This window comes from Corvus kubaryi, unplaced genomic scaffold, assembly GCF_017639235.1.
Source record: "Corvus kubaryi isolate FWS band 111438036 unplaced genomic scaffold, C.kubaryi_AGA036_p1.0 124, whole genome shotgun sequence".
NCBI classification, from domain to species: Eukaryota; Metazoa; Chordata; class Aves; order Passeriformes; family Corvidae; genus Corvus; species Corvus kubaryi.
In genome coordinates, this window is record NW_024580659.1 from 1532699 (window position 1) to 1554781 (window position 22083).

Genomic DNA, 22083 nt, shown 5'->3' on the forward strand with positions numbered 1-22083 from the left:
CCGGCGCGGGGAGGCGGGCGGGTGGGGCCGGGCATCCCCCGCGGGGCCGCCCCGTCCCGCCCGCGGGGCCGAAGATGCGGCGGTACCTGCCGGTGGCCCGGCAGCACTTCCTGGCGGCGCTGGCCGGCACCAGCGTGGTGGTGAAGTCGCTGAGCGCCGCCGTGGTGCTGCTGTACCTGCTCTCCTTCGGGCTGGACACGGCCTACGGGCTGGGGGTGACGCCCGGCTACCTCCTGCCCCCCAACTTCTGGGTGTGGACGCTGCTGACGCACGGGCTGGTGGAGGACCGCGCCTGGGGGCTGGCGGCCAGCCTGGCCACGCTGGGGGCGGCCGGGCGGCTGCTGGAGCCCCTCTGGGGCGCGCTGGAGCTGCTCGTCTTCTTCGCCGTGGTGAACATCTCCGTGGGGCTCCTGGCGGCCCTCGCCTACTTCCTCACCTATGTGGCCTCCTTCCACCTCGACTATCTGTTCGCTGTCCGCATCCACGGCGGGCTGGGCTTCCTTGGGGGGGTCTTGGTGGCCCTCAAGCAGACGATGGGGGACAGCACCGTACTGAAGGTGCCTCAGGTCAGAATGAAGGCTGTCCCCATGCTCCTGCTCCTTCTCCTGGCTCTGCTGCGGCTCGCTGCCCTCGTCGAGAGCAATGTACTGGCCTCGTACGGCTTCGGGCTCCTCTCCAGCTGGGTCTATCTACGCTTCTACCAGCGGCACAGTAGAGGCCGCGGAGACATGAGCGACCACTTCGCCTTCGCCACTTTCTTCCCCGAGATCCTGCAGCCCGTGGTGGGTCTAGTGGCCAACCTGGTGCACAGCGTGCTGGTGAAGGTGCGGCTGTGCCGCAAGACCGTCAAGCGCTACGACGTGGGTGCCCCGTCCTCCATCACCATCAGCCTGCCGGGGACGGACCCCCAGGACGCCGAGAGGAGAAGGTACCACCTGCCCTGCCTTGACCATGGGGATCATGTTTAGGGACAGCGAGGGTGGGGTTTAAAATCCAAACAAGGAGGAAGGGGAGATTTAGGTGCAGGAGCTCAGGAGGGGCCTTCTCCATGGGGTCTGCTTGGGGGCTGCTGTGCCACAGAGGTGGTGAGGAGCATTTCAGGGAGCTGGTGGGACGTTATCCTGCTCTTCCAGATGAGGAGCAGCAATGGAAAGGCAGGGGAGATCCTGGGAAAGGAGCAGACAGGGTTAGGGGTCGCTGCAGGAGGAAGGGGGACAGCCCGGGGCAGTGACAACCCCTGGTCGTGGCAGCCTTGCACCAGTTCACCCTGGCGCAGGGGAGGGCAGTGAGTCAGCCCCACACGCCAGCCCTCCAGCACAGCCAGCACTGGCCTTCCTGATGTCTGGTGGGAGGGTTTGGACAAGGTGCTGGCGCTCCCTTTTTCCTGCCCTGTTTTATGCCTTTATTCCCCATTCCCGGAGCAGCCCGTGTGCTGTCTGACAGCCTCCAATTGCACCACGTGGCATGAAAACTCTGTGTGTAGTCTGGGAACTGGAGTGGATTTCTGTGGAGCAGTCCTAGGTGCTCCAGGTCTTCTCTGGCACTACTGAATCCACCTTTTCCTGCTGGGAAGAAGCCAGGGACTGACTTGCATAGTGCCCCGTGGGGCAGAGCCGTTGACCCGGGGTTAACCCACCCACGTGCCCTTGTCCTGCAGGCAGCTGGCCCTGAAGGCCTTGAACGAGCGGCTGAAGCGAGTGGAGGACCAGTCGGCCTGGCCCAGCATGGAGGATGATGAGGAGGAGGCGGCAGCCAAGGCTGACAGCCCACTGCTGCCCGAGCCTGGCGCGGCCGGGAAGAGTCCCGGCCAGGAGTCCAACCTCATCAGCTTCCAGGACGCCCCGGCACAGCTGTGACCGGCCCCCTTCCTGCCCTGTCTCCGTTGGAGAGCTGCTAATCCCCCTCGTGTCCCCCACGGCCGGGAGCAAGGACTCCTCCCGCGGCACAGGCGGGGGATACCTCATTCCATCGCTTCGCTGCTGCTCGCGGCCAGCACCAGGCACCCGGGACAGTGACACTGCCACCACGGTGAGGACAGGAATTCCTGGAGCTGCTCCCCTCAGCGCAGGACAGGCCGTGGAGTCGGCACAGGCAGCGGGGGCTGTTCTGGGAGAGGGACATGGGGCTGATCCCTGCCCCAAGCCGCTGTGCTGGCCCTCGCGGGATCAAAGTCAGCTTCTCCTCTGTGCCAGGGCTTGGCCAGAGCACTCAACACGTATTTCCTCCTTTCTGAAGGTAGTTTTGTCCCTAACTGAGGCAGTGGGAAGGCTGGTGGGTTTCTCTTCCAACTGCCTTTCCCACGGGGAGCTTCCCCTCGCCCCAGCAGGAGCTCACCAGGACCGGTGAGAAGTTTGTTGGGTAGGAGGGGACAGGACACTGGGCAGGAAGAGGCCACCCAGTCCCTCCTGGTGGTGCTCCAACACTGCCAGCTCCAGGCTTTGCGCGGTGGGGATTCTCTCCTCCTCCCTCTCCTGCCCCCTCCCCCTGCGAGGAGCTGCTGCCCTTGGCTGCTCCCTGGCTAATCCGTTTGCCAGATTACACTAGAAGCTGGAATTAATTTTTACAGTGGGGCTCTTGCTGCTTCCTCTGGCAGCAGGTTTTCTTTCCTGCAGGTAGAATACGGGCTCCTCCTTTCTCTTCTCTCCTTCTGTGTTGATGAGGTTTTTTTCCTGGATGGAGGATGCTCCCTGCGACAGCCTCCACAGCTCCTGATCCAGCGGGCAATTCCCAGCCCAAGATGCAGATCAGCAGTGTCATGATTATTTTTTTAAAGGACCACACGAGAAGGTTTTGTCAAATGGGAAGAACACAGATGTTTGGGTATCAATAAAGAGTTCTTTGAAAGCATTGGCTCCTGCAGCAGAGCACAGGCAGGGTGGGGGGCCTGGCACAGAGCAGCCCCTGGGGGCTGTTGTCAGGAAGCTGGGGAGGGGGTTTCTTCCCAGGTGCTCCCAGCAGGAGGTGGGAAATCTGCAGGGGGAGATGTCTGCCTGCACCCCAAAAGTCATCCCACCCAAGGAGTAAGAGAGCTTGTTGCACTCTAGCTGCCTGAAATTTTTATTGAATAAAAGCTCTGGATACAGAGGAATTTTTCAGCCTGGGAGCCGCTCCCAGCTCTCCAGCCCTGCCGGGAGCAGGATGCGTGCTGGAAGGAAGGCTGTTGTGCCAGCAAGGAGGTTTCTTCCTGCCTTCTCAAAGGTTCATCCCCCAGCTCTGTGCCTCCCCCCATGCTCACGCTGTTCCCTGTGCCCCTCCGAAGGACACAATCACTTGCTGACTGCAGGTTCACAGCCCGGCTCAGTAATTTGCTCTGTAAACTGACCCCACCCCAGCAGGCCGAGCCCAGCCCACAGAGGGGTTTGGAGGGGTTTGTGCGTGGCAGTGGGTGCCCAGACCCAGGGCCTCGGGGCAGAGCTGCCGCTCTGATCCCAGGGAGTGCCCGTGCCATGGGGACACATGTGCTGCTGTAGCACCGTTGCTCAGGTGCCACCACCCTGCCCCAGCCCTGCCAAGGCTGAAGCCATAACCGTGCCCTGTGCTTTCCTGGCCAAGCTGCCCCTGTGGCAGGAGAGGCAGCGTGGGGCCTGCTGCAGCCTCCAGGGAGAGAGGGGACTCCCTGCCCTCCTCACCAGGATGGCTCCTGTCCTGCCTGCGCCAAAGCAGCCCTGCATGGGAAGGGAAAAGGAGCTGGAATCCTGAGTGAGCCCTCCATTTCCCAGCACTGAGCACCAAGCTGCCGCAGGGACCGGCAGGTTTACCTGTGCTGAGGAACGTCCCTGCCGAGGCAGGGGTGAGGTGTCACACACATCGCAGCTGCTCCCCAGGGACAAGACACTATGGACAATCCAGGACTAATGAAAGACGAGTAGGTAGAAACCAAGTTCTAAGGAGACCCTGTGCGAGCAGGGGGGCTGCAAAGGGAGACCCAGCTCATTCTGGGAAGTTCAGGTCAGCACTAAGCCCTCAGTGCTGACTCCGCTTGCGGTACAGGTACGCATTGCTCACCTGGTTCATGATAACCAGGCTGGTGATGATGGGACACAGCATGGCGAGGTACCACGAGGCACCGGTCACCGTGGTGGTGAACCACAGGGAGCACATGCCCAGCATCAGGCTGGCACAGCCCAGCAGGTAGCCCACCAGCCCTGAGGTTGCGTGGTACAGCTTCAGCTTGGCCAGCGTCCAGTTCTTCATCAGCTTGGGGTAGAGCAGGAGCACGCCCCCAGCGCACTGCCCTCCGGCATACAGCACGGCCAGCAGCCCCGTCAGCCCGTGCCAGGTGACAAAGTGGCCCTTGCCGTTCAGGTGCTTGTTGTAGGTGATGATTCCCAGCCCCAGGAGCGCGCAGAGCAGGGCGAGCAGCTGCAGGGCCCAGTGCGCCCGCACTCGGACTTTGCGGGAGAAGGAGCGCAGCAGCGAGGTCTCCGGGGAGAAGATCAGCAGCGCTTCCGTCATCAGGAACGAGAACTGGGGGGCAGAGGGCAGCGGGATTGGCACCGGCCAAACGCCCCTGCGCCGCGGCTCCCGGGGCTCGGCACCCACCGCCCGGGGCTCAGCCTCCCATCACCCGGGAGCTCCCGGGGCTCGACACCCACCACCCAGGGACCCCACCAGCACGGCCCCTGCCTGTTCCACGGCAGCGGGCGCCGTGATCGGGGCGGCGGCACTTACCGCGAGGGCCATGAGCAGCGGGTGCCAGGAGAACAGACCTGCAAGGGAAGGGCAGGGTGAGGTGAGCTGAGACATCCGGCCCTCCCCGCGCCCCTGGCCCCGGCCCCACCGGCACTCACTGGATCCGGGCCGCGCCAGCACGGCCACGGCGGCAGGGAATCCCAGCGCCACGAGGTGCGCGGCGGCGCCGGAGGCGACGCGCAGCGAGCGGTACAGCCGGGACTCGGTCTCGGCCGTCAGGGCCATGTTGGCCGGGCGGGCGGAACCGCCGCCTCCGACACGGCCGGACCGCGGCGCGGGCTCCGATTGGCTGAGGCGGGCTGTCCGTCTGCGCTAAGGCCCGCCCCCACCGCGCTACGCCGCCGCTGAGTGGCGGACAACGCTGTCGCTCAATACGAGGGCCCGCCCCGCCGCGCGGCCGTGCGATTCCGCGGGAGCGGCGCTACGGTGGCCGGCGGGGCTGGGGCTGTTCCGCGTCCCGCCATGGGCGGCCGCATCGAGTGCGTGTTCTTCAGCGAGTTCCACCCCACGCTGGGGCCCAAAATCACCTACCAGGTGCGGGGCGAGCGGCCCGGGGCCCGCAGCGCCTGGCCGCGGCGGGGGGGCTGGGACTGGGCCATGGTAACGCCCACGGAGGGGAAGGGAGTACAGGGGTGGTGGGTGCTCCCCGGGGAAGGACGGGGCTCGGCTGGAACGGAGCGTCCTGTGCCGCCGCAGGTCCCGGAGGACTTCATCTCCCGGGAGCTGTTTGACACCATCCAGGTGTATGTCATCACGAAGCCCGAGCTGCAGAACAAGCTGATCACCGTGTGAGTGCGGGCAGAGCCCGTCCCTGCCCCGGGGGCCCCGCTGTCCCGCCGGCCTCGGTGCGGAGGACAGCTCGGTGGGATGGCAGTGCCAGCGAGCGGGGGCTCCTGGCCCCGTGGCCGGCACGGTCACTGCGGTGCCCCCAGGTACCCGTGCCGAGGGTGGGTGGTCAGATTTGGCAGGGGGGGGCTGGTGCTGCATCTGCTGCTCCGCCAGCGTTAAATCCAGGAAAGTCAGACCAGTCAGGAGAGCTGTGCTGGTTTCCAAAGGAGACTGTTTCCTTTTCTGAGAGCTGATTTTTTTGTCCCCCTTCTTCAGACTGTGATTTGCACTCTGAGCATGTAGGGCTTAGGTATCATTTTTCCTGCAATGTAAAGAAGCCCCCACCTCCAGAGCCGATTGGGAACTATCCTTGTGGGGGATTCGAGCCTCCCTGAGGGCATAGGGACAGGCCATAGGTGTCTCCTCACAGGACGGCCATGGAGAAGAAGCTGATCGGCTGCCCTGTGTGCATCGAGCACAAGAAGTACAGCCGGAATGCTCTGCTCTTCAACCTGGGCTTCGTGTGCGACGCCAGAGCCAAGGCCTGTGCGCTGGAGCCCATCGTGAAGAAGCTGGCTGGCTACCTCACCACCCTCGAGGTGAGGCCTGGGCACTGCCAGGCTGCCTCCCGATCCGCCCCACAGAGCGTGGGCACCTCAGCAGTGTCCTGGAGCATGTTGGGGGTCACTGGGCATTGCTGGGACAGGGGCCAGGTTTACAGTGTGGAGGGGATTGTGCTGGTTTCCTACATACCACTGCAGTTTTAAAGGAGATCAGGATCTGGGCTCCTATAGCCACTAATCCTGTGGGGAGGAGCTGACTTGACTTTCTGCTCTCTTTAGCTGGAAAGCGGATTCATCTCCAACGAGGAGAGTAAACAGAAGCTGGTTCCCATCATGACCATCCTGCTGGAGGAGCTGAATGCCAAAGGGAAGTGCACCCTGCCCATAGGTACGGTGAGGACAGGGTCTGAGCCAGCCTTGCCCTACCTGGCTCCAAGGGATGTCTGGGATGGGGTTATGGGCTGCAAACACCTTGTTCTGTGTGACGTGGTGGTGTCCTGGGGCTGTTGGTTGCAAGCTCCCGAGCTAGCCCAGGTTTCCATGGAGATTAAGCCTTCCCTTTTCCCAAGTAGATGAGTCGAACACCATCCACCTGAAGGTGATTGAGCAGCGCCCGGACCCCCCCATTGTGCAGGAGTACGATGTCCCTGTCTTCACCCAAGACAAGGATGACTTCTTCAACTCCCAGTGGGATCTCACCACGCAGCAGGTCCGCGTGCTTGACGCTTTGAAGGGGATCTGTTTCCAGACCATCAGGGGAGTTGGGCTGTCCTGGAGGTCACGTCAGTGAGCACCGTTTGGTGCTGCCCTTGTCATTGTGCTTGGGCCTGTGAGCAAATCATTCACCAGCACAAGGTTAAAGTGCACCTGGGGATGGAGCTTGCCCATCCCAGGTGCTCCCAGATGCAGGGGAGCTGCTTGGGCTTCAGGGTGATGCCTCTCTGCCCTCTTAATTCTTGCCTCCTCCCCTCCCAGATCTTGCCCTACATTGATGGATTTCGGCATGTGCAGAAGATTTCGGCGGAAGCCGATGTGGAGCTGAACTTGGTGCGCATCGCTGTGCAGAACCTGCTGTGAGTGCCTGGAGGGGCTGGACAGCCTGAGGAGGGGGGTGGGTGCTGCCAGAGCACCTCTCACCTTTTCCTGTCCATCTGCAGGTACTACGGAGTTGTCACACTTGTCTCCATACTCCAGGTGGGTCAGGCCACAGAGCGTAGGGCTGTGAGCAGGATTTGGGCAGTGGCTGTGCCATCAGGGTGGCTGTGGAGGGGGGACAGCAGGGTTGGAGTGGGCCGGGCCTGTCTCAGAGCCACAGCTGAGCAGAGCTGGTTTTCCATCACCCTCCAGTACTCCAATGTCTACTGCACCACGCCGAAGGTCCAGGACCTGGTGGATGACAAGGGTCTCCTGGAAGAGTGTCTGTCCTATGTCACCAAACAAGGTACAGTGACCCTGCCTAGGGATGCTGGCCCAGGCAGAGGGACAGGGCAGCTGACTGGTGACTTGTCCTTGCAGGGCATAAGAGGGCCAGCCTCAGGGATGTCTTCCAGCTGTACTGCGGCCTGAGCCCTGGCACCACCGTGCGAGACCTCATCTCCCGCTACACCCTGCAGCTCCAGAGGGTGGACGAGAGGTCAGAGCCCTCCTGATAAGCCCCTGAGGGCAGTGGTGACACTGGGGGGTGGCAGAGAGAGTGAGCAGGAAGTACCCAACGCCTGTGTCTGTAGGGTAGGAAACATGAGGCAGTGGTGGGGCATGTGGAAGGGAAGGGAATGCAGGGAGCTGGGCCATTTGGCATCTCAGCATTGTGGTCCCAGTCTCTCCTCTCTCCTCCCCAGGAGGCTTATCCAGTTTGGTTTGATGAAGGGCCTTATTCGGCGGCTCCAGAAATACCCCGTCAAGGTCGCCCGGGATGAGCGGAGCCACCCAGCCCGGCTGTACACGGGCTGCCACAGCTACGATGAGATCTGCTGCAAGACTGGTATGGATCCATAGGATCCCCTGCCCCGTGTGGGCCCCAGGGCTGGTGGGAGACACGGGAATGTCTGCCTGCCCACAGCTGTGCACTGGTCCTGGGTTCTTGCCCCTTTGGGAGCCTTCAGACCGCAGGGAGACACGACTGCGGGCCAGGCTCTTCTCCAAGCCAGGCTGCCAAGCCCATGCTGCCAGGGGCAGGGCTCGGGGAGCGCACCCAGCCCCCCGAAACCACTACTGGGCACGTCACTGACACCCCACTAACACCCCCGTCTCACTTCCCAGGCATGAGTTACAAGGAGCTGGATGAGCGCCTGGAGAACGACCCCAACATCATCATGTGCTGGAAGTGATGGCAGCGATGGCCCTCAATAGAGCCCTGTCTCACCACGCGTGCCCCGCGTGTCCCCCGCGTGTCCCCCGCGTGTCCCCGGAGCGCCCCGCTGGCTGCGGCCACTCCTCCGCGCCGCCAGGGGGCACCAGAGGCCGTCCCTCGCCGCTGCTGCTGCCGGCCTGTGGCGAGTCCTCCGCGCCGCCAGGGGGCGGTAGCGGCAGCGCCGTTGCCACAGCGACGCGGACGCCATGGCTGCCGTGCCCGGGCCGCTGCCACCCGCCGAGGCTGAGGCGTTGGTGCGAGCCCTGCAGGGCACCGAGCTGCGGGACATCGGCGGGCAGGGGTGCGGGGACACGGCGATGGGGTGTCCCCGGGGTGTCTGGGGGCTAGAACATGAAAGAGGGTCTTTAAATTTGGGGGGTCCCCTTTGGGGCTGTGGGAGAAGAGGAGGGGGTCCAGTTTTGGGGCTTTCCCAGGGGCATGGTGGGGGTAAGGAGGGGTTTCCAGAAGGTTTAGAGTAGAGAGGAGGGGTTCTGGTTTTGAGGTAACCCCAGAGGGTCAAGGTGGGACGTGGTGGGAGAAGGGCCTGCAATTCTGAAGTGTTCCTGAAAGGACTGAGAGATGGGAGGGTCCAGGGGGAGGGGGGCAAGGAAGGGTCCCGGATCTGAGGGTCTGTGTGGGATGGGGTGATGGAGAGGCTCCCCCTAGTTCTGTGGTGTCCCCAGTGAGGATGTTGCTGCAGGCAGGGCTGTCCAGTAGAGCTGCGGCCCCAGGCTCAGAGCACAGCAGGGGGATTGGGGGTTATAGGACCAGGTTTCCCTGCATGAGGGATCCTCGCCAAGCCAGTGGCCAGAGGTCTGTGGCGCTGATGTCCTTGCTGGCTGCCCCACAGATGGCTTCGGCAGCATGAGTATGTGGAGAAGCTCAACATGCACGGCATCCTGAGTGCCTCAGCGGGCCAGGAGCAGCTCCTCACTGAGCTGCTGGTCACTCACGCCAAGGTGAGCCTCCGTGGGTGCAGGAGTGATCCCTATGCTGGGCCTTCAGCCTCCAGCTGGGCTTGTCCTGTGGGCAGCGTGCAGTTTTGGAGTAAAATGCTGAAGAATCTGTTGTGTCTCTGGAAAAGACGTTTGACTGGTGGTGTGCCAGTTCTGTTTTTTAAAAAAATTAAAGGTCAAGCTGTGGTATTTCTACTTGCTAGCGTCTGGTTTTTCTCTTGGATGTTGTTTTGGTCTCGTATGTGCACCAGCCCCTTTGGTTGCAGATCTCTGCCCAATGCCTGAGGTGTCCCAGCCCCAGGGTGTGAGATTGCCTGGACCTGCCCAGGTCCTCGGGGTCACCTTCCCCCTCTGCAGCCTCAGGAGCTCTGCCCTGGTGTGAGAAGCTGCTTGTTTCTGAGCTGGGTGAATGCAGAGTGCCCCAAGGCCACCCTCCTCCCTGGGCGACTCCAGTGTGGCTGACCATTAGCAACAAACTGGTTCCCCCTGCAGCACTGGTCTGAAAGATTTCACCTCCCCATCCCTTCCCTGTCTAGATTCCTGTTCTCATTGGGGAGCTGATTTCTGTGGAGATCTGGAAGCACAAGGTCTTTCCCGTGCTGTGCCGGCTGGAGGACTTCAAGCCGAGAAGCACCTTCCCCATCTATGTGGTGGTGAGTAGAGGGGGTGGTGGGAATGAGCCTGCAAATGGGTCAAGCACAGCTGTGCTTGAAAGTAAATGTCACCCTGAAGGTCTCAGAGATGAGGGTTTGCATCTCCCCAGGCTGAGGTGGGCAGTGGGACACAGTGGGAAGTGCCTGGTTTCCCAAAGCCATGACCTGCAAGCCTGTGCCCTTGGCCCCTGGAGGGGACAGGGACTCACTCCGGGGGAAGGCTGGCTTTGTGAAGAGCTGTCCCCTCTGTAATCCCACACAGGGGCTTTTGGGAGCTGCTGGGTGGGGCAAAAGACATTCCTGGAGGCAGCTGTGCTCCTGGCTTGTGGCTCTCAGTGCTGCCCTCACTCCCAGGCAATGATACCCCTGGGGTATTTGCCCCTCTCTGAGCACTGTTTTTCTCTAGCCAGAGGTTCTCTGGGGTTATGTGCCCCATGGCTAACAAAAATGTAGCTTTTTCTTACTGAGCTCCTGGGAGCAGTGGTCCCTTGGGCCATTCTTGGCAAGGGAACGATCTTCAGATCTGGGCTTCTTTGCAGAGGCATGCAACCCTTGACCTAAGGGAAATCTGCCTGAGGCTTGGAAGTTTTAACCCATTTTCAGTCCAGGGTAACACCTTGTGGGGGCAAGGTGGTACCTTCCCTGAGCAGCCAATGCCTCGGGGCAGTTATCCCATGGTTCCCAGTCTCAGACAAGGCTGTCTGCCCCAGTCCCAGGGCCTGGGAGAAGCACAGCCATGCAGAGCATTGTCCCAGCTCAGGCACTGGCTCTGTGCTGGTGCCAGGGCCTGCAACTCACCCGAGGGCAGGGGTTGTCCTGCCCCTGCTGCACAGGCAGAGCCCTGAAGAGCCCTGCCTGCTGGGAAGTGTGGCTCTCCATCAGCGTGTTGGAGTGTCACAGGCACGTCAGCATAAATATTAATATGAACTGCATGAACTGGAGTTGTTTTGAAGGTTGCAGCACTTGTATTTTTCTCTTGGACTAGTTTTTGGGCACAACTGCATAAGCAGCTTCTCAGAAGAGCTCTTTTCCCTGTCCCAGTGCCCGTGTCCCCAGTGCTGCTCCACTGTTACCTCACTCTCGCCATTCTCCTCCCACAGCTGCACCACGAAGCCTCCATCATCAACCTCCTGGAGACAGTGTTCTTTTACAGGGTGAGAAACAAGTCCAGCTTTCCTCAAGTGGAAAGTCCCTGGGGGTGGGAGACTGTGGGGATTGACCCTGTGTGTGACCCTTGTCGTTGTGAAGGAGATCTGCGAGTCAGCAGAGGACAGCATTCTGGATTTGATTGATTATTGCCACCGCAAGCTGACCCTGCTGGCAGCTCGGAGCACCAAGGCACAGGCAGTGACCTCGGCAGAGCTTCGTGCTGAGGGTCTGCCCAGCCCGTCCTCCATGCAGGTGAGGAGAAAGTCCTGTAGTTCACTGGGGACACGTGTGGTAAAGAATGTGGGCAGCCTGCAGAGGCACAGGGAGGCCTTTTCATGGGTTGCAACCCTGGCAGCTCCTGGCCACCTCAGAGGGTGTCTGGTGCTTCTCTGTGCTAGTGGCTGCATCTACCTCCCTCCACTCTGCAGCCTGGCTTCTTCCCTGTCTGGTGCCAGTGCCAGCCTGAGGCTTCCTGCAGGACATGCTCAGGGCTCTGGGGTGGGACACACTGGAGATTTGATGGGCAAAATATTCAATAGAGGGGTTTGGCCATTTGCTGTTGCTCTTGGAACAGTGCAGATATCTCTCCCTGAAGTTTGGGAAGCCGCCCTGGGTCAGGCTTCCACTATAGCCTGCCAGTGTTAACCATGGGAGGGTTCTCCTAACAATCAGGAATTGTCTTCATGTGCTTCCCTTCTCGGAGAAATACCTGTTCTGAGCTGGTCCGTGTCAGCAGCGATCCCAGGGCTTTTCCCAGTCAGGTGTTCCCAGGCTGACACACACACCTTCCCAGAGCAGGAGCTGTCTTTGTCTCTGTTGCTTCTCAGCACCTGGAACTGCCCATGAGGAGGAGTATCTGGAAGAGCAGGGTTAAAGGGAGAGCCTGAACCTCCCCTTGCCTCCATCCTTTGGCTTGTTGCCCAAGCACAGACTTCTCTTTCAGAAAAGGGAAGGAAGTGGAGGGATCTGGAGCACAATAGGGATGTTTTCCAGGAAATGTTTTCCCAGCTGGGGAGGGGAAGGGGTGTCTCTGTTAGTGCTTTGACACGAACTTAAAACCCCAGACCTCTTCTAGCCAATAGGGTTCTCAAAAGCACTCATCTCCCAAGGAGCCTGATTTCCTCTGATTCATTCCAGCCTCTCCTGACTCTGTGTACAATAACCTCTATGAAAAAGCTGTTCCTGCCATCTCCTGTGTTGTGGAGCTTGTTGTCCTTTGGAACTGAGTATGGTGGTAAACCGTGTTTTGCTGTCCCCTAGAAGCACAGGCAAAAGATATTTTCTGTCTCAAGGCAGCAGAGATGAGGTCTGGATACGAGGAGGAGCTGTAGGAAAAACCTCACTAGGGAAGTTTGGAGAGGGAAGAGGCGGGGAAGAGCCCACAAGACTCTCTTAGTAACGTGTGGGGCACCAGCACAGGGAGCACAGAGCTGCTTACCACAGAAATCTGGAAGGGAACTGTGGCAGTGGCTCTTTGGAGAAATACAGGATGCTGAGGTCAGTGCTCTGCACACCAAGTGTGAGCTGCATCTGGGACTGGAGAGAAGCTCTGCCTGAGCCAGGGAGAAGGACTTGGCACCTCTCAGCATGGCCCTCCCCGTGGTCTCAAAAGAGGCTGAGTCAGAGGGTGGTCAGGCTGTCATGGGGGATGAGTGGGGTGTCCATGCTGTCTGGGAAGGGAAGGAGCATGGCACAGCTGTGGGCTGGGATAACCACAGGCAGATATTCTAGGTGGCTGTTCCCAAGCTGGAGGGAAGAGGCAGATCCAGGAGGGGCGGACATAGGACTGCAGCTGCACCAGGGCCAAGTTTCTCCCTCCTCCTCCTCTGGTTCCTTTGCTGATCAGGCAGCTTCAACAGGTCCCTGAAGGGCCATGGGCCACAAGATGGTCCCAGAGAGAGGTGCAGTTTGGGACCAGCCTCTTTCAGGGGGTGTTCCTGTGCAGAAGCACTGCAGCCAGTAGCCATCCATGACCTGTTAGTGGCAGGGACGTGAGGGAAGAGCAACTGTGAGCTGCAAGCACTTTTGTGGCTGTGCTGGCAAACAGGCAGTACTGGCACAGTTGAGACAAGAAAATGTTTTTCATGGCTGTATTTTCCTACCCAGACTGTGGTTACCAATGCAGTCAACAGCCTGCCTCCCTGTAGCTCCTGGGAAATGGGGCCTGAAATCCCAAGGCTGATCCTGTCCCTCCACAGGAGCTGCAGAAGCAGGCAGAGACGATGGAGTTTGAGATTTCCCTGAAGGCCCTGTCCGTGCTGCGGTTCATCACCGACCAGGTGGAGAGGTAGGTGCCCAGGAGCAACAGAGGCTGTGCCCAGCTCTCCAGATGGGATTCCTGTGGGGTCACAGTGGGTGCCTGGACCCCTTTCAACAGCTGGCTGTATCCACAATGGCAGTGGCACTGTGCCCTGGGAGGCAAACACAGCAGCACTCCACCCTGCTCCCAGGAACCCAGATCATTGTTTCTTTCCTGCCTCTCCCAGTTGCCTCAGGGAGCATTTGTAGATACCAATTCTGGCACTAATCTGTGAGTGCCTTTTCTCCCTTTCTGCTGTATCTCCAGTCTGCCCCTGAGTGCACTGACACGGATGCTGAACACCCACAACCTGCCCTGCCTCCTTGCCGAGCTGGTGGAGCATTGTCCCTGGAGCTGCTGGGAATCAGGTATGGATCGTGTCCCGTGGTATCTGGTGCACCATGGCACTGTGCTGGGATGTGCAACCACTGAGTCATCTGCTGTAGGAGCCCTTGCAAAGTTGTTCTCCCTCTACCCTCCCCTCTAGCTCCTCAGTGCTCCCTGCCTGAAGCTGTTCAGCTCGAAAGCAGCTGCAGCACAGCTGGGCTGGGGACCCAGCAGCGTTTCCAAAAGCTGATCCTCACACAGGGCTGGGTCTCTTCTGAGTGATCACAGCCAGCACTGGACTGTAGCACCTCTGCCAGCCCCACGTCCTCCTCTGAGGAGTCTTCTGGACACAGAAAGACCAGAGTGCCCATCCCAGCTTCTCTGCACCTTTTGGGGCAGCACTCACCAGAGCCAGATGTGGGCTCTCCCAGGCAGCAAGTGTTGCCCTGATACTACTGCTGGTCCCTGAGCTTCACTCTTGCCAAGGGCCCCTGATCAGGCTGTGCCTATCGGCCATCGCCCTCCCCTCTGCAGCCAGGCGGGCTCCCCACAGCCTCCCAGCCTCCCACTGCCTGCCCTGTGGTGGGGCACGGCCTGGGGCGTGGGAACCCGCGCTGCCCCAGCCCTGCACGGGGGGTCACAGCGGCGGCAGGGCGGGAAGAGCTCTGGGAAGCACGTGGCTGTGCCTGCCGAGAGCAGCCCAGCTGGATGCGGGAGCTTTCCTCCTTCCTCCAGCCACCAAACATCCCTTCTCCCTGCCTGTGCGCTCGGGGTGTGAGAGGGAGCTTTGATCCAGAGCCCTGAGGGAGGGACTGGAAGAAGGCGAGCCCAAAGGCATTTCCAGGTTGTGCAGATGCAGGGTCACATCCTGCTCCATCCCCCAGAGCCACACAGTAGCTGTTGGAGCTTGTTTCGTCATTTCTGTTATATTCATGCTACTTCTGGCAGCGGAAACTCGAGAAGAGTGGCCACACTGGTATCCCAAAATGGGTCTCTCCAGCCACTTTGTTGTTGCAGCATGGGCTGCCCCACTGCCTGCCAGTGCCCTACACTCCTGGCCAAGTACAGAGGGAGATGTCTCAGGGGTCTTTCTATTCGTGCCACAGCACTATTGGTTTAATACATGTCCTTTCTGCTTTTCATGCTCTAATATTTTTCCCCAGTACCAAGTAGGCTGCTATGCGGAGCAAAGGGTGGGGAAACTGAGGCAGGCAGAAGCAGAGGGTGAAGCAAGGCAGTGAGAACAGGCCAGAATCCCTGCTCTGAGCTGTCTCCCCTCAGGCAGCACTGTGTCTCCCTGGTTCTTCTGTCCCCCAGGCAAGCTCAAGAAGTTTGAGAATGGCACGTGGCACGTGGTGCCCCCTGAGGACCAGGTGAAGATGACCAAACTCGATGGGCAGGTGTGGCTTGCCCTCCTCAACCTCCTGCTCAGCCCCGAGTGCCAGCGCAAATATCGCTTCGATGGCTTCAACAAGAGCCAGCTCCTCAAGGTAGGACCCAGCAGCACAAAGGCCCTGGGCCCTTGCCAGCACTGGGCACCTCCAGATATCTGTCCCTGTCCTCACTGCGGGCTCCAAGGAGCCAGTGGTGGGAGAACAGCAGGTCTGTCACTGTAGCAGCAGCAGCAAAGCTTGTGTTTGTGCGTGTACCTCGTGAGATCCCCATAGGTCTCTCTGCCAGTGCCCCCCAAATCCATGCTCTTGCCTTGCTGCTTCCCCAGCTCTGACTCCCTTGTCCTGTCCTCTCTCTGTCCACTCTTCTCTCCCCCTCCGTGGCCACAGCTCCGTGCATTCCTGACAGACGTCCTCATTGACCAGCTGCCCAACCTGGTGGAGATGCAGAGATTTCTGAGTTACCTCGCAGTGACAGAGCCTGCTCCCCCCAAAAAGGATCTCATCCTGGAGCAGGTATCCTGTGGCTTTTCCTTCACCTTTACAGCTGCTCTACTTTAAGCCTGATAGCTCCCTACCTCTTTTTTCTTACACCAAGCTCAGCTCTGGAGTGGTGATGCCCTGGAAAGCAGCCAAGTACCCATTTCAGTCACACCCTTATTGCCAGCAAAGCTGCCTGTGGCTGATGTGAGAACCTTGTCCTGCCCTGCTGTGGCCAAGCAATCACATCTAAAGACATAAATGCTGGGTTATAAACAGCTCTCCAGGTCACACTGAGCCCCTGGGATGGCAGCTGCATGGGGCAGACACAGACGCTTGTTTTGACAAGTAACTCTTCGTTTGACATTTAGCAGTGTTGTCCTGTTGAATTCTGGGCTTCCAAGGGAAGTCCCCTTTTACAGCCCTGCTCTGATGCTGCTTGGCACACTATGTACAGAGGGACATCGTGATCTGGTGACAGAGTCTGGAGTTAAACTGCTCCCAGCTGGTGTCTGGGCCTTTGGGAGTTAGGCCATGATGGTCTTTAAACAGCCAAGAGGTTCTTGGGGGTTTTAATCTGTGCAGTGGTGATCTCTGGAGAAAAGTGTTTTTATGTGTTTCTACTGCCTTCTTGTAACCTATGGGGAGAAACTGAGTGTGGGGGCAGATCTGCAAAGAGACTGCTGAGAACTGGGAGCACAGAGGCTCTTCCCCACTGCCAGAGGCTCCCACACCGCTTCCTGGAGGAGATGGGTATGTTGGGCAGTAGCCATCTGGGCTGTCCCCAGTGGGAGCACACTGTCCCCATCGCAGCTGGCTGCGTGGCCTGCGAGGAGGGTGATGTGCCCTGTCAGAGCTGTCTCTGGCTGAGCTGGAGGCACGGCCCAAGCTGGAAGCTGGGGCTGGGGAAGCTGTAGACTGGCAAGCTGAGCTGTTGGAGCTAGGGGTGGCAGCAGGGCGGAGGTGGACATGGATTCTGCCACATGCCTTGACTGCCAGTGTGTTGGTGGTGCAGTGACAGGCAGCTGCCACGATGGGGACCTCCTCCAGCCCTCACCCAGGCTGCTGCCCTTCTCCATAGCTCTGCTTTTGTGCCGATGCTGCTCCTGCCCCTGACAAGGGCTGGGGCTGAGCTCGGGGGCAGGCAGGGGGAGCCAGCTGGAAGCACAGACATGGCCTCCCTGCTCTGCCCAGAGAGCAGTGAACTCACTCCTTGTTGCTGAGCCAAGCTAAGGAAAGGCCTTTTTCCATTTGGCTGCTCCCAGAGCAGCCTCCTCCCCTTCCTTGGCTATTTTTACTCTTCTGGAGAAGGCAGCGCTGTTTGAAGCAGCACCGTCCGCTCCAGAGCCTGAGCTCCACGTGCTGCTCTTGGCTGGGATGTTTCCTCTCGCACTGGCCAGCCCTTCCCCGGGTGTTCATCTTCAGGGAAGTGATGAGCGGAAAAATCTGCTCAGACAAACGGCTCCGGAGCACGGGGTTCACGCTGCTGCCACACGCAGGGTGCTGAGCTCCCAGGGCTTTCTGTTCAAGGGCCCAGGCCTCAGGGCTGAACACCCATTCCCAGCTGGACCACGAAGGTTTTGCCTTGTTTCACCTCAGTGCCCATTGGCAAGTGGGTGCTTCCCCTCCATGTACCCTAAAGCACACCCTGACACCCTCTGCACCTCTGCCTCTGCTTGCCCTCCTGGAGGGCCATGCTTCTTGTGCCCAGGGCAGGCTGCCTTCTCCCCAGACCACAGAACCTTTTTTAGGCCGTTGGCACCCCTTCCTCCTGCCCTGCCTCTCCCACCAGGTTCCTATAATCCGGGACCATATCCTCAAGAAAAACTCGGGGAAGTGGGAGGCCATTGCCAAGCACCAGGTGAAGCACGCCTTCAGCCCCAGTGAGGAGGAGCTGAAGTTCCAGGCACGCAGGTAAGGCCCTGGTACAGGTATGCAGAGTGCCCAGTGGGGCCAGTATTCCCATTAGCAGGGCCGGAGCTCTGGGAGGACAGAGAGGTCTGTGGTACTGGTTGGAGATGTCCCCTCAGTGGCAGGATGCAGCAGGGACAGCTCACTGCCAGTCAGCAGTTCCCTGTAAGCAGCCTCACCCCTCTCTGCCTGCACAGGTGGGCACAGACCTACAGCCTGGACATGATGGAGGCTCTGGCCCCTGACAAGCCCCGCTGCAGGGTGTGTGGTGTAGAAGCGGCCAAGCGCTGCTCTCGCTGCCGGAACGAGTGGTACTGCACACGGTAAGGGAGCCCTGCCACCCCCTTGAGGCCCCTGCAGCCCCTCAGTCCTCCCCAGAGCACCACAGATTTCACTGGAGGATGCAGTGGAAGGGCCAAGGAAAGCCAGGGGTCCCACCACTGCTCAGCACCACTGGCTCTCTGCTGGCCACGTACCTCTCCAAATCTTGTGGGGAGGCTGCTGGTGGAGGAGGTGCTGGTGGGAGTTGTGTTGCAGATGCAAGGTGCTGAGCTGCTTCTGCCCACAGCGACAGCAGTGACAAGCTGGGTTTTCCGTGATGACACTGTCTCCCTCCTCTCCACCTTGGTGGGGCAGGAGTAGCAAAGCACCCATGACCCCGTGGGTGCAGGTGACAGGCTGGGCTGTGGCAGCTGGGATGATGGCAGTAAATTAAGTCTTCTCTGGTCCTGAACCATCTGGCAAGGTCTGGCATTAAACCTTCTTAACCTCCAGAACTGGGGCCGCATCCATCTCCCTCTTGGTCTAATGCTGGGCTTTATCAGCTCTCCCCCAGCTCCCAGAGGGCTGTGGTGCTGGAGTTTGTCCTTGTTGCTGCTTTGCCCCCAGGGATGGATGTGGCTCCACTGCCCCTGACAGCAGCTTCCCCCTCTGCAGGGCATGCCAGGTCCAGCACTGGCAGAAGCACAAACCTGCCTGCAACCTGATGGCTGAGGTGCCGAGGAGTGTGGATGACCTGTAAGAGAAGTGGTGCCTGGCATCTGGCCCATGGCTCAGAGAGGCAGATTCCCCCAGTGTGTAGCCCACAGCTGGCAAAGGCCCCTTCTGCCTGCTCCCAGCCCCAGGCAGCACTAGCCAAGGTCAGCCTCTCCTCTCCCACCACCCCACCATGCTGCCTTCTCCAATAAATCTCCTTGTGCATCCCACAGCTGCCTGGCTTCTGCTTTTTCTCTCCTAGCTGAAGATGGTAAACTGCTTCCTCCCTTCCCTTCCACGCTGTGAGAGGCGTGTGTCCATTTTCCCCTCTGCAACAACAGAAATCCCAGAGAACCCGAAAAAGCCTATAAGGTCATGATTACCTTACTGCAGCTGGGGAGGGAAAGAGTGAGAAGGCCTCTGTGCCGCCTCTTACCGTCATTAGAGCAGCGTGGGGAGCAGAGGATGTGGTTTGCACGAGCATCTTGCTGTGAGAAAGAGTTTCTTGGGTATTTGTCATCTCCCACCTCGCAGGGAAGATTTACCCCATTTCCTCTCCCTTGCAGTGGTGTTAGCACCAAGGGCTTGGCCCCCTGCATACCAGCATTACCAGTAAACAGAGTTTACTGGTGGGAGTGCCTTGGGGTGCATCCCCACCTCTCACTGGCCAGCAGCAGCTGCCGAAGGGCTGGAGCCTTGGTCTGAGCACAGCTGGGAAAGGTTGGCTGTATCCTTTTTCTGATGGGGTGCCTGAGGCTCCCTGACACATAAAAATAGGCTTTGCACCAGGGCTGCTGCTGTAGGAGCCACGACAGCAGGCAGGAAACCATCTCGGTCCAGCTGCAGCCCCGGCTGAGCAGCCCGTGCTCGGAGCTGAATAAACTCCTCACCCCAAACCCAGGCTGCACGTCCAGGGCTGCAGCCAGCCGGAGCAGGAACGCTCTCCGTAGCTCTCCGTCTGCTTCTCACGCGCTGCCGGGGTGCTTCCAGCCCCTTCCTCACTGGGAAACTGAGGCAGGGAGCGCAGTTTGTCCTGCTCCTGCGAGAAGAGGCAGAGAGAGCGGGGCTGCTGGAGCGGGCCCCCCCTTCCCCCGCGGCGGCTCCGGGAACCTCATCCCCGCCTCCAGCCCGCCCCGCCGGGCTCGCCGGGGCTGGAGTTGGCGATTGGGAGCCCGGGGCATTGCGCCGTTCCCTCCACCTCTCCTGCCTCAGTTTCCCCGCGGTGCCCGATCGGGGCGGCCCCCTCCCGGTCCCCGCCCCGGCCCCGGCCCGGTCCCGGTCCCGGCCCCGGCCCCCGCCCCGCCGCCGAGCAGCGCCCGCGGCCGCCGGGCCATGGAGCTCATCGAGCTGCGGGAGCTGCAGCCGGAGCCGCGGCCGGGCCGGGGCCGCCTGGAACGAGCCAACGCGCTGCGCATCAGCCCGGCCCGGCGGCCCGGCCCCGGGGCGCACCCTGACCCGCGCCTGACGGCGGCTCCGGGCGCCGGGCACCGCTTCGAGCCGCGGCGCCGCGGGCTGCACACCTGGTGCGATCTCTGCGGGGACTTCGTCTGGGGCGGCGGCAGAAAGAGCCTCCAGTGCCGCCGTGAGTACCGCGCCGCGCCCCGGGGCCCCCCCTCCCCTGCCGCCGGGCATCCCGGCACCTAGCACCCCCGCCAGGCACCGGGCGTCCCGCCGCTCGGCTTCCTCAGCACTGGGCACCCCCAGCGAGCACCGGATATCCCACCACCGGGCACCCTCACCACTGGGCATTCCCACTGGGCACGGGGCATCCTGGTAGTAGGCACCCCCAATGAGCACCGGGTGTCCCACCAGTGTGCATGGGTTTCCCAGCACCGGGCATGCTGCCACCGGGCACCCCCACCACCAGCGGGTACAAAGCATCCTGCCATTGGGCACCCCCCCGGGCCCCTGACCATCCTGGTAGCGGGCCCCCATACCGAGCACCAGCTGTCCCACCACTGGGCACAGGCATCCCAGCACCAGGCACCCACACCAGGCACTGAACATCCCAGCACCGGGCTGGGTACAGGCATCTCAATACCAATTACCCCCACCAGGCATCCTGGTGCCAGGCACTTCCATTAACTTGGGCATCATCATTCTGGGCACTGGGCCTCTGGACATCCCTGTACACACATCACACAGTGGGCAGCCGCATACAGAATACCCTCACCAGGCATCACACATCCCTGTACTAGGTACCTGCACCGGTTACCAGGTATTCTGGCACTGGGTACCCACACTGGTGCCCATACTGGGCGTCCCAGTACCAGGCACTGAGCATACCATGCTGGCCAGCCCAGCAGGGAGCACAGGCACAGCGGGACCGGCCAGCATATGGCACAGTGCTATGTCCCATGTTGATGCTACCCCTGAGCCCCCAGGCACAGCATGAGCAGGCAGATGACACCGGCACCATGTGCCAGCCCTTGTCCCACCACACAACAGTGCCCTGACCCTGGCAGCTAGGCTGTGCACGGTGGTGACACTGGTCTTGTCTCTGTCCCAGACTGCAGCTTCACCTGCCACTACCGCTGCCGGGCCCTGGTGCGTCTGGACTGCAGTGGCCCCCCAGGTGCTGGTGACGAGGACGATGGCAATGAGCAGGTGCTGGAGAAGGACACCAATGTGGTAGGGCCTGGGCCTGTCTGTGAGGGAGAGCTTGGGCAGGGGGTGGCAAACCTGGGGGCTATGCTGGGCTGTGCTACGTGAGGCCATGTCACGGCATGCCAGGCTGTGCTGTGCCATGCTGGGCTGTGCCAAGCCTTGCTGGGCTGGGCTCAGCTGGGCTTAGCTGAGCTGAGCTGTGTGAGGCTGACATGCCAGGCTGTGCCATGCCAACCCATGCTAGGCTGTGCTGTGCCATGCTGGGCTGTGTCAAGCCTTGATGGACTGAGCTGGGCTGGGCTGTGTTTGGCTGGGCTGGGCTATGTGAAACCATGCCATGCTGTGCTGTACCGAGCCAGGCTGTGCTGTGCCCTGGCGAGCTGTGCTGTGTCGTGCCCGTGCCGCGCTGCCCGCACCGTGCCCGTGCCGAGCCGAGGCGAGCCCAGCCGGGGCAAAGCCGTGTCCGGCCGAGCGCGGGTGAAGTCACCGCCGGAAGCGGGGCCGCCGCGCCGCCCCCGGCCCGCGTCACCCCACGGCCGGGGCGGGGCAGGGACGGGGAGCGCGCTGAGCCGGGGACGGGGCAGGACGCGACAGACGCCGCGCCGAACCGAGCCGGGACAGGAGCGCGATAGGGACCGGGCTGAGCCGAGCCGGGACCGGAACCGTGATAGGGACCGGGCTGAGCCGAGCGGGACTGCGATAAGGGGCCGGGCGAAGCTGAGCCGGGACTGAGACCGGGACCGAGACCGGGACCGGGCGGAGCCGAGCCGGGACTGAGACCGGGACCGGGCGGAGCTGAGACTGAGACCGGGACCGGGCGAAGCCGAGCCGAGCCGCGATAGGGACCGGGACTGAGCAGAGCCGAGCCGGGCCAAGGGCCGGGCTGAGCAGAGCCGGGACAA

The 22083-nt window shown here is 61.1% G+C and overlaps 5 protein-coding genes across 13 annotated transcripts; 4 read left to right on the forward strand and 1 right to left on the reverse strand.

Annotated features, from left to right (window-relative positions):
* Window positions 1-6: 6 nt before the first annotated feature.
* TMEM115 (transmembrane protein 115) lies at window positions 7-2847 on the forward strand. The gene is made up of 2 exons (XM_042018996.1): window positions 7-928; window positions 1658-2847. The coding sequence occupies exons 1-2, from the start codon at window positions 75-77 to the stop codon at window positions 1854-1856; spliced, it is 1053 nt and encodes a 350-aa protein (XP_041874930.1). The 5' UTR covers window positions 7-74; the 3' UTR covers window positions 1857-2847.
* A 192-nt stretch (window positions 2848-3039) lies between these two features.
* Window positions 3040-4962, reverse strand: LOC121660058 (cytochrome b561 domain-containing protein 2). Its single transcript, XM_042019008.1, has 3 exons — window positions 4791-4962; window positions 4672-4709; window positions 3040-4467 (listed from the first exon to the last, which is right to left on the reverse strand). The coding sequence occupies exons 1-3, from the start codon at window positions 4915-4917 to the stop codon at window positions 3964-3966; spliced, it is 669 nt and encodes a 222-aa protein (XP_041874942.1). The 5' UTR covers window positions 4918-4962; the 3' UTR covers window positions 3040-3963.
* Window positions 4963-5079: 117 nt separating this feature from the next.
* Window positions 5080-8434, forward strand: NPRL2 (NPR2 like, GATOR1 complex subunit). 2 transcript variants are annotated; one of them, XM_042018974.1, is made up of 11 exons: window positions 5080-5226; window positions 5389-5480; window positions 5951-6119; window positions 6363-6471; window positions 6656-6792; window positions 7059-7156; window positions 7241-7277; window positions 7431-7524; window positions 7599-7716; window positions 7922-8064; window positions 8343-8434. In XM_042018974.1, exons 1-11 carry the CDS (start codon window positions 5155-5157, stop codon window positions 8408-8410), a joined length of 1137 nt encoding a protein of 378 aa, XP_041874908.1. In that variant the 5' UTR covers window positions 5080-5154; the 3' UTR covers window positions 8411-8434. The 2 variants fall into 2 exon arrangements, with proteins under 2 accessions (XP_041874908.1, XP_041874917.1); XM_042018983.1 differs by lacking the exons at window positions 5080-5226; window positions 5389-5480 and adding an exon at window positions 5507-5624.
* A 164-nt stretch (window positions 8435-8598) lies between these two features.
* ZMYND10 (zinc finger MYND-type containing 10) lies at window positions 8599-19845 on the forward strand. Of its 8 annotated transcripts, none has more exons than XR_006014527.1 (14): window positions 8640-8734; window positions 9284-9392; window positions 9926-10042; window positions 11143-11196; window positions 11291-11443; window positions 13390-13478; window positions 13758-13858; window positions 15135-15307; window positions 15599-15724; window positions 17481-17602; window positions 17797-17922; window positions 18536-18738; window positions 18837-19064; window positions 19141-19845. XR_006014527.1 is itself a non-coding variant. In XM_042018949.1 (12 exons), the coding sequence occupies exons 2-12, from the start codon at window positions 9321-9323 to the stop codon at window positions 18618-18620; spliced, it is 1218 nt and encodes a 405-aa protein (XP_041874883.1). In that variant the 5' UTR covers window positions 8599-8687; window positions 9284-9320; the 3' UTR covers window positions 18621-18804. The 8 variants fall into 8 exon arrangements, 4 of the variants coding, with proteins under 4 accessions (XP_041874883.1, XP_041874836.1, XP_041874863.1 ...); XR_006014528.1 differs by having other exon boundaries at window positions 18837-18946; window positions 19141-19844; XR_006014529.1 differs by lacking the exon at window positions 18837-19064 and having other exon boundaries at window positions 19141-19844.
* Window positions 19846-19871: 26 nt separating this feature from the next.
* On the forward strand, window positions 19872-22077 carry RASSF1 (Ras association domain family member 1). Its single transcript, XM_042019023.1, has 2 exons — window positions 19872-20156; window positions 21084-22077. Exons 1-2 carry the CDS (start codon window positions 19907-19909, stop codon window positions 21284-21286), a joined length of 453 nt encoding a protein of 150 aa, XP_041874957.1. The 5' UTR covers window positions 19872-19906; the 3' UTR covers window positions 21287-22077.
* The last annotated feature ends 6 nt before the right edge of the window (window positions 22078-22083 follow it).

What these genes read in the sequence shown, in the direction of transcription:
- TMEM115 (XM_042018996.1), top strand. Translation starts at nt 75, where the DNA reads ATGCGGCGGTACCTGCCGGTGGCCCGGCAGCACTTCCTGGCGGCGCTG. An exon ending in CAGGACGCCGAGAGGAGAAG is followed by an intron (nt 929 to 1,657) that starts GTACCACCTGCC and finishes CTTGTCCTGCAG; the next exon opens with GCAGCTGGCCCTGAAGGCCT.
- LOC121660058 (XM_042019008.1), bottom strand. Translation starts at nt 4,917, where the DNA reads ATGGCCCTGACGGCCGAGACCGAGTCCCGGCTGTACCGCTCGCTGCGC. An exon ending in GCTGGCGCGGCCCGGATCCA is followed by an intron (nt 4,710 to 4,790) that starts GTGAGTGCCGGT and finishes CTTCCCTTGCAG; the next exon opens with GTCTGTTCTCCTGGCACCCG. An exon ending in CGCTGCTCATGGCCCTCGCG is followed by an intron (nt 4,468 to 4,671) that starts GTAAGTGCCGCC and finishes TCTGCCCCCCAG; the next exon opens with TTCTCGTTCCTGATGACGGA.
- NPRL2 (XM_042018974.1), top strand. Translation starts at nt 5,155, where the DNA reads ATGGGCGGCCGCATCGAGTGCGTGTTCTTCAGCGAGTTCCACCCCACG. An exon ending in GGCCCAAAATCACCTACCAG is followed by an intron (nt 5,227 to 5,388) that starts GTGCGGGGCGAG and finishes GTGCCGCCGCAG; the next exon opens with GTCCCGGAGGACTTCATCTC. An exon ending in CTCCAGAGGGTGGACGAGAG is followed by an intron (nt 7,717 to 7,921) that starts GTCAGAGCCCTC and finishes TCTCCTCCCCAG; the next exon opens with GAGGCTTATCCAGTTTGGTT.
- ZMYND10 (XM_042018902.1), top strand. Translation starts at nt 8,640, where the DNA reads ATGGCTGCCGTGCCCGGGCCGCTGCCACCCGCCGAGGCTGAGGCGTTG. An exon ending in AGGATCTCATCCTGGAGCAG is followed by an intron (nt 15,725 to 17,480) that starts GTATCCTGTGGC and finishes CTCTCCCACCAG; the next exon opens with GTTCCTATAATCCGGGACCA. An exon ending in CTGAAGTTCCAGGCACGCAG is followed by an intron (nt 17,603 to 17,796) that starts GTAAGGCCCTGG and finishes CTGCCTGCACAG; the next exon opens with GTGGGCACAGACCTACAGCC.
- RASSF1 (XM_042019023.1), top strand. Translation starts at nt 19,907, where the DNA reads ATGGAGCTCATCGAGCTGCGGGAGCTGCAGCCGGAGCCGCGGCCGGGC. An exon ending in AAAGAGCCTCCAGTGCCGCC is followed by an intron (nt 20,157 to 21,083) that starts GTGAGTACCGCG and finishes TCTCTGTCCCAG; the next exon opens with ACTGCAGCTTCACCTGCCAC.